The sequence below is a fragment of the Scardinius erythrophthalmus genome, assembly GCF_964197995.2.
Source record: "Scardinius erythrophthalmus genome assembly, chromosome: 12".
NCBI lineage: Eukaryota > Metazoa > Chordata > Actinopteri > Cypriniformes > Leuciscidae > Scardinius > Scardinius erythrophthalmus.
The window spans coordinates 39724516-39733595 of record NC_138232.1 but is presented as its reverse complement, the minus strand read 5'-3'; the positions used below and the strand labels follow the sequence as shown (position 1 = coordinate 39733595).

Below are 9080 nucleotides of genomic sequence, written 5' to 3'. Positions count from 1 at the left end.
TATCACTCCGACGGACCTGCACTGAAAAACACAAAGCATAAAAATGTTGTAGGAAAGGACATTTATTAAAAGACATTGTTATGCAACAGTAGGTAATCGAGAACTGTGAATAATCAATATTGTAATATTGTACACTGTTATAGTTAAACAACATTAATTGAATTGGAATTTATGTAATAAATGAAATGTGTTCTTGATTTTGAGAACTAATGTTTTCAGTATCAGTGAAAGTTTGTAATTTTTTATCACGTACTGTATGTACTTTTTGTAATAAAATATTTTGTATGTGGATTAATGGCTTGGCTGTTACACTGTCAACAAATTCAAAAGATCTGTAATCCCATGTTCACTAAATGATGCTGTATTTTATGTTCCGCTCAAGGAGGATTTTGTCACATGCCTGTCCTGTCTTGTGCTGCACATGGGTGTTTTGTTATTTTGGGCCATGTGCTCTTGTTATTGTCTGATCCCTCCCCCTTGTTATCTGATTATTGTTTGAGTTCATCCACCTGTTCCCTCCTGATTAGTTTCCCTTTATTAGTTCCCTCTTGTTTGCAGTCTGTGTCGGTACATTGTCTTTTGTTTCCTGTTCCCCGAGACCTGCCAGAGTGTTCTGAGTTTGTTTATTGTTTTTGTATTTACTTGGTTCTATTTTTCCCCCTCGTGGGTTTTGTTTTTGCATTTTTGTTATTAAATACTTCTTTTTCTCCAGCGTTTGAGTCCTCACATTTTTGTTCTTAGTTTGCCGTGACAGAATGTACCGACCATTATGAGGACTCAGCGGAGAAGAGAGGCGCCACCAGTCTCCTGTCCGCAATGGGAGCGGATTCTCCGTTTTCAGGAGTTGGTCTCCCTCCGTCAGCAGGGGATGGAGGTGAGGGAGTTTGGTCAGAGGTTCCGTCGCGCTGCTGAAGGGCTGAACCTGGGCGAGGAGGCTTGCAGGGATCTGTTTAATTATGCGCTGGATGAACCGATGGACTGGCTGATCTGTAGGGCTTTTGACCATGTCAGCTTTGAGGCGATGGTGGAGGGTTTCATTCGCCATCGGGAGAGGATCGCCAGGGGATTGGTCTCTGTTCCGGTGATCCAAGTTCCAGTGGACCCAGTTCCGGTGGTTCCGAAACGGAGGAGGAGAAGGAAGAACCCCTCCGTGGCTATTCCGGTGGACCCAGTTCCGGTGGACCCAGTTCCGGTGGACCCGAGTCCGGTAGACCCAGTTCCGGTGGACCCAGTTCCGGTCGACCCGAGTCCGGTGGTCCCAGTTCCGGTGGTCCCAGTTCCGGTGGTCCCAGTTCCGGTGGTCCGGGGACGGAGGAGAAAGAGAAAGGCCTCCTCAATGACCTTTCCGATGGCTCCTAACCCGGAGGCCATCCCGGAGGTGACTGCCATCCCTGACGCGTCGCCCTGGTACCTTGCCTTGCCAGCCCCGCCCGAGCTGCTCGCCCTGCCGGCCCCGCCCAAGCTGCTCGCCCTACCGGCCCCGCCCAAGCTGCTCGCCCTGCCAGCCCCGCCCAAACTGCTCGCCCTGCCGGTCCCGCCCAAGCTGCTCGTCCTGCCGGCACCACCCCAGCGACCAGTCACGTCTGCAGAGCCTGGGTCTTCGGACAAGTTGGCCGCCCGAGGGGTCGTCTCCGCCATGGCCGCCCGAGGGGTCGTCTCCGCCATGGCCGCCCGAGGGGTCGTCTCCGCCATGGCCGCCCGAGGGGTCGTCTCCGCCATGGCCGCCCGAGGGGTCGTCTCCGCCATGGCCGCCCGACAGATCGTCTCAGCCCTGGCTGCCTACACGATCTTCTCCGCCCTGGTCGCCCGAGGGAGAATCTCTGCCGTGGCCACCTGAAGGGTCGTCTCCGCCCTGGCCACCTGAGGGAAAGTCTCCGCCCTGGCCGCCAGATGGACTGACATTGCCGTCCTGGTCTCTCGAACCCTGTGGGCCACTCTGGTGTCACAATCATTTTGTTTCTCCCGTCCCACCCTGGTCTGTCCCTCCCGTCCCGCCCTGGTCTGTCCCTCCCGTCCCGTCCCATCCCGTCCCGCCCTGGTCTGTCCGTCCCGCCCTGGTCTGTCCCTCCCGTCCCGCCCTGGTCTGTCCCTCCCGTCCCGTCTGGGTCTTATGGAGCGTCTGGTAGCCGCTCCGTAGGGAGGGGGTAATGTCACATGCCTGTCCTGTCTTGTGCTGCACATGGGTGTTTTGTTATTTTGGGCCATGTGCTCTTGTTATTGTCTGATCCCTCCCCCTTGTTATCTGATTATTGTTTGAGTTCATCCACCTGTTCCCTCCTGATTAGTTTCCCTTTATTAGTTCCCTCTTGTTTGCAGTCTGTGTCGGTACATTGTCTTTTGTTTCCTGTTCCCCGAGACCTGCCAGAGTGTTCTGAGTTTGTTTATTGTTTTTGTATTTACTTGGTTCTATTTTTCCCCCTCGTGGGTTTTGTTTTTGCATTTTTGTTATTAAATACTTCTTTTTCTCCAGCGTTTGAGTCCTCACATTTTTGTTCTTAGTTTGCCGTGACAGATTTGTGCTCCATTTTACTAAACCCTGGTTTTTATTATAATAGATTTATAATGAGGTAACGTGTGGTTCTCTTGAGGTTAGACACTGCCATCTTCTGGAAAGAAACCATATTGTGATATTGTGATGTCCAAAGATGACTATAAATTATAATACTTGATCCGTTAGCATTCACATTCATCTCAATGGCAGTTGCATGGGATGCATTCCTGGAAGTACATGACCTGCCATTTTTGTTGGTTGGCGTCTTAGCATAGTCCATTTAGCTTCTTGCTGGTGCCCATACTACACCATTATAATGTTGGGAAAACTCTTTCTCCACTTTATCTTTCCACAAAAATGTATATGCATGAAATTCCTGGATTTGGTTAAATATAGTTTGGCACCAAGATAATCAATCCCATAATTCTAAGAAAGCAGCATCCAAAAAATGTATAAAATGTCTTAAAATATGACATCAAGCTGGTATATTAGTCATTTATCTCTGTTATTAATATCTCCTCATGCTTTAACAGTCTCACACATCTGTCCCTTATGCGTTGACTTGAATTACACATGACTCCTTCCCCCAACACCTTTCTGTCTGTTTTAATTTTAGTAATAGTGTGTCTAGTCTGACTGCCGCTCTCCCCTGAGCCCTGAGATCTGTCCATTTTCCAGGTTTGGAAAAACATGGAGTCCAGCGTATTTGTGATTGTCAAGTTTCACATCCTTTTGAAAGGCACTCATATTCCAATGAAGTTCAAATGATCAGTTTGAGATGTCTTTGTATTGACCCCAATTATTGTTAAACTAGGAAGTATTCATCTTTGTACCTTTAGGGGTACAACAACTTGTCACCGGGGCAGTACAACTTTGTAGCTTATCTACCCCTAAAACGTGCATATTAGTACCTTAGAGTTACAAAGATGTCCCTTTGAGCTGTTGTACAAGGTACAAGTTTTGCACTTTTTAAGTGTGACTAACTACACTAAGCATTTCATCTCCTCCCAGGATCTGACGCATGTATAATAAAGTTTGGGGGACTCGAGGCACCGAGTGGTTGAGGCAGCTGAAAATGTCTCATCACCTGTTGTAGTCGCAGCTGTCTCTAAACTCTGCAAGCGAACCCTTCATTTATGTGAGTAATTGTAGACAAAGTATTGAAGAATAGAATTGGATTTGTAAAACTTGCAGACGTGAGACCCGTCCTGTGACAGCTGGTGTCTTGGCTGGCCATCACATTGGGATCCCCTTCTTCACAACCAGGATTGAGGGATGACAGAGGCAGTGGGGGTGGACAAGAGCGGGAGGGTTATATTTAGAATGGCAGGATTAAATATCAACCCCTTCACCCTGGGAATCTTTTCAGCTCTCTGTCCTTTTCCAGCCCGGACGGTGTGGCGAGCAGACCTGCAGCCACTTTCTCCACTTCTTTCTTCTCTAGTCCTTCTTTTCCCATCTTGAAACACAACAACATGGATCCCAAAGCCATAAAGGAGGAGCTGCGGCTGTTCCAGAGCACCTTGTTACAGGATGGACTGAAGGAACTTCTGAATGAGAACAAGTTTGTGGACTGCACTTTAAAAATCGGCGACCGCAGCTTTCCCTGCCATCGCCTGATCATGGCCGCCTGCAGCCCCTACTTCAGAGAGCTCTTCTTCTCCGAGGACGGCAAGGAGAAGGACAGCGGCAAAGAAGTGGTTCTGGATGACGTCGATCCCAACATCATGGACATGATCATCCAGTATCTGTATTCGGCTGAGATCGACTTGACGGACGACAACGTTCAGGAGATTTTTGCAGTGGCGAACCGTTTCCAGATTCCCTCAGTGTTTACAGTGTGTGTGAACTATCTTCAGCAGAAGCTTTCGCTGTCCAATTGTCTAGCCGTCTTCCGGCTCGGCCTTGTCCTCAGCGTTCCCAGACTCGCCATAGCGGCTCGCGATTACATCGCTGACCGTTTCGAAACCGTGTCTGCCGAGGAGGAGTTCCTTCAGCTGGCACCTCATGAGCTCTTGGCCCTCATTGGTGGAGACACGCTTAACGTGGAGAAAGAAGAAGTTGTGTTCGAGTCGGTGATGAAGTGGGTGCGCAGCGACAAGGCCAAGCGTGCCAAGAGTCTAGGAGAGGTTTTCGACTGCATCCGCTTCCGCTTGCTTCCGGAGAAGTACTTCCGGGAGAAGGTGGAGAACGATGACGTGATCAAGGCCGATCCTGAACTCGTGAAGAAGCTGAAAGTCATCAAAGATGCCTTCGGAGGAAAACTCCCTGAGAAGAAACCCAAAGAGAAGAAGGAAGGAGAGGCCGGAGAAGAGGAAGAAGAGGAGCTGCTGCCTGGTTACTTGAACGATACTCGTAGGCTGGGGATGTACGGACGAGATCTAATCGTCATGATCAATGACACGGCTGTTGTGGCGTACGACGTGGCCGAGAATGAGTGTTTTCTGGCTGCCATGTCAGAGCAAGTGCCGAAGAACCATGTGAGTTTATGCACCAAGAAGAACCAGCTCTTTGTCGTCGGGGGCCTGTTCGTCGATGAAGAAAGCAAAGAGTCTCCACTGCAGTGCTACTTCTACCAGGTACAAATCAACTCTGAAAACTGGGTGTGATGGTAACCAGACTAGGTTTCTTAAACTAGCTTTACCTCCATAGTCTTCATGCTGGTCCACCAGCATTTATCCAGTCTAGACCAGCATGGAAATATTCTTTTCATCGGTCTTTAAACTAAATTAACTCGCATCTGCAAACTTAAATCAATTTACAAGATACTTTTCTGCCATTTGATTTATTTTTCAGTCCACAGTTTAGAGTGCGATAACACTTTTCAATAGGGTTCAGTTTGTTAACACTGGACATCATGAACTAACAATGTTCAATACTTTTATGCATTTAGGTTACGTTATAATCTACATATACTAATACATTTTTAATATTTCAAGTTTTATAAATGAACACGAATGTTGTAAACCAATATGAATTACCTATGTATAACTATCAAGTCAAGTCAAATTTCTTTGTATAACACTTTTCACAATACACATTATTTCAAAGCAGCTTTACAGTAAATCATGACGTTAATGTTTATAATATCTTGATCTCTTCATGCCTTGAATTTAGCAAATTAGAGCTGAGAAATAATATAGTTTTCATTTTGTTACAACAAGCAATCAAGAAGTTGAGATTTGCTAAAGTATACATCACCCTAACTTTATTTAAAAGCTGGGTGATAATATGTAAACATTAAATATCTGAAATAATATGCATGTGTAATCAATATTAGCCTATATTTTAAAATGAGCATGAACCTATTTTATGAATGTAAAAATAGTTGTTAATTGTTAGTTCATGATATCTAATCTAATGTTAATGAGTTGAATCATAGTGAACCGAAGTGTTATGGAGTTTATTTGTCATTTTAAAACTATTTTGTCATCTCCAGCTGGACAGTATCGCTGCTGAGTGGACTGCAATGCCACCAATGCCCAGCCCTCGATGCCTGTTCAGTCTGGGTGAATGTGAACACCTGCTGTTCGCCATCGCTGGCAAAGACCTGCAGACCAACGAGTCCCTCGACTCAGTCATGTGTTATGACTCTGAGTATGAATGCATCTAATATGTCCATAACTTTGTCTGTTCGACTGCTGATTCTGCTCTTCACACATGAGTGAACTACTGGCTCAGGCGTGTGTCTTCAATGTTTCATTTCATTGCAGAAAGATGAAATGGAGCGAGACCAAGAAACTTCCTCTGCATATTCACGGCCATGCAGTTGTCTCACATAACAACATGGTGTACTGCATTGGAGGAAAAACAGATGACAAGTAAGTGTGTGTGTGAATGAGATCATTGGTGCTCTCATTCACGCATATGGTGTAGTTCGCAGCTGTCTGTGCTCCATCAAAGTTCCCCAACAATCCTCTGTTCAATGTGACACTTAAGGCAACAGACGGTAACAGACGCTTCGTTGGGTTTTGTCAGATCAGTATGTTACCCCTGTCGGCATCTGTCAACTCTCGTTTTCGCCGATTGAACATGTTGAACCTGCATTTGTCATTTGTCTTAGAATGTCTGAGAAATGACGTACTATAGTTGGTCTGTTAATGCAGTGTGAATTGGCCTTTAAAGCCCTCTTATCATGAGAATCAATTTTGCGGTCATCTTCATGAAAATCAAATCTTCATCTTCAGTCCAAAAAAAGCATTTATTGGCATCGAGCAGCTTAGACATTATTATTACTAAACACCTGAAGAACTAGAGTGAGTAAAAAGAAAATTTTTACACAATTACACCAAGCATTTGTATTACAAATGTTTATACAAAGTTATGTCATGAAACTTTAGAGTAACTCAATCTGCCAGTAATCACATGATTCTCTATCGGGCAGAGCTGATTGGTTCCTGCTGTATCAGTAGCCAATGAGCTCACTGTTTAACCTTCAAATACTTGGTCAGCATTTGCATCTGCAGTGTAGCAGATCTATTCTGCCAAGACCAAACTTATCAACATTGTCTTATAACCATTACCATGCCAAACACTCCAGTTGTCATGACAGAAATAAAGTTATAAAGTTTTGATTTTAAGTTCAAAGCTAACACAGATCAGTGCCCTGTAAATCCCTTTTGATGAAAACTTCTGAAAGTAAATAAATCTCTCTTGTCTCTCTCACAGCAAAGCTGTCAATAAAATGTTCGTGTACAATCACAAGCAGTCTGAATGGAGAGAACTGGCGGCTATGAAGACGGCCAGAGCAATGTTTGGTGCCGTAGTTCATAAAGGAAAAATCATTGTAGCTGGGGGAGTGAATGAAGAAGGACTCACAGCTCTATCTGAAACCTACGATTTTGGAACAAACAAGTATGATTCCACACCATTGTTATTTTAGTATTATTTATATACTTTTATAGTATTTATTTTAGTTAAAGTTTTAGTCATTTTTTTATGTGTTTTTGTCATTGTTTCTATTTAGCATTCATTTATTTTTGTTTCAGTTCTAGTTTTAGTAATGTTAGTACTTTTAATGAATTTCAGTTTTTCAGCTACTATTTATGTTTTATTTTATTTCAGCTTCTGAACAAACTAAATCGATACTATGTTATTTACAGGTTTGCTTGCCATACGAAACGATAATATTTACCATTCTAGATGTTGTCGTCTTATGCTTAGCAATCATTTTTTCAACTCTTCACTGTTTCTGCATGTAAAAATCTATACAATGCATTCAATTAATTAATATAATTTGCTCTCAGGTGGGACACATTCACAGAGTTCCCCCAAGAACGCAGCTCTGTGAATCTTGTGAGCACCGGAGGAAACCTCTTCGCAATTGGCGGCTTTGCTATTGTAGAGCTGGAAGACAAAAACATCGGACCCTCCGAGGTCACTGACGTTTGGCAGTAAGTCATCCTGATTTTGTGTCATCCAACCAATCAATCTATAAATAAACCAACTAATTAGTCAAGTTCCTAGAAAGAGCCCTGGAATAGAACTGGATGTCAAAATATAAGTAGTGAGTTTCCTCCCTAAAGGTGAATTATGTAAGATTTTTTACTGGTGTGCAAGCCAAATTTCGCTTCAAAGATTCAAGACCTTCAAAGATTAAACATGTCAAATGAAAAAGTTGCATTGTGATGCTACGCGCTGCAATGGATGTTTCAATACCATACAACATCATCACGCACCCAATTAAAAAGACAAATGTTAGCATTGATATGTCAAGTTTAAACAGCCTCAAACTATTGTGGTGCATGTAAAAACAAAATGCGCCCGGTGCAGATACGTTGGATGGGTTTATTATAGTCAACATGCTCGCGTTCACTTCAGACAAGATTGTTAGTCTACTCAATTGCTTAAATGACACGTAGCAACACAGCTAAAAGTATTCCTACTTTTACCTGTTGAGACATGTCTTCACAAGCACCCATAAGAGCTGTGTTTGTAATGTTTGAGTTGGGGAGGCGCGACACACGAATGCTGTATATGCTGTATTTTAGTAATTCCCAGGTGCCATTAGTGTCGCAGAAAGGACATACTTCATATGTAAACAGCTATTGATACATGACGCGTGCATTGACCTGCTTTCTTTCACAGGTATGAAGATGACAAAAAGACATGGAGCGGCATGCTGAGAGAGATGCGCTACGCTTCTGGCTCCTCTTGCGTTGGCATGCGTCTGAATGCAGCCAGGATGCCCAAACTCTAAATGAAATCCCTCTTTTAAAGTGTGACTCCTTATGGTCATGTGACCTTTGACCTCAGCACACAGCTGTCCGTGGTCATTTAAGAGTAGTCTAAAATGAGAAACCAATGGAACTAAAAGTGCAAAAAAGCTTTTTGGGTTCTCTAAAGTATTTTTTCTTTTACATTTTAGACTTAACAGTTAATGTGAAATGAATGTGTATGTGTGTGAGCAAGCCATTTTTCATTTAATGCCATGACAGCAAGAACAGGTGCGCGCCTATTTCTGTGTTGTTGTTATACTGTAATAAAAATAAAAACTCTAGTATTCTACTTCAATACTAGTTGGTTACTATATGTATATGCATTTTATTTTGTAAAATAAACATTTTTAAACCATATCAACTAACTTGTG

General features: G+C 43.7%; 1 protein-coding gene across 1 annotated transcript; it reads left to right on the top strand.

Moving 5' to 3' along the window:
- Positions 1-3860: 3860 nt before the first annotated feature.
- klhl41b (kelch-like family member 41b) lies at positions 3861-9066 on the top strand. Its single transcript, XM_081380156.1, has 6 exons — positions 3861-5070; positions 5931-6088; positions 6205-6312; positions 7160-7345; positions 7738-7884; positions 8579-9066. The coding sequence occupies exons 1-6, from the start codon at positions 3967-3969 to the stop codon at positions 8688-8690; spliced, it is 1815 nt and encodes a 604-aa protein (XP_081236282.1). The 5' UTR covers positions 3861-3966; the 3' UTR covers positions 8691-9066.
- The last annotated feature ends 14 nt before the right edge of the window (positions 9067-9080 follow it).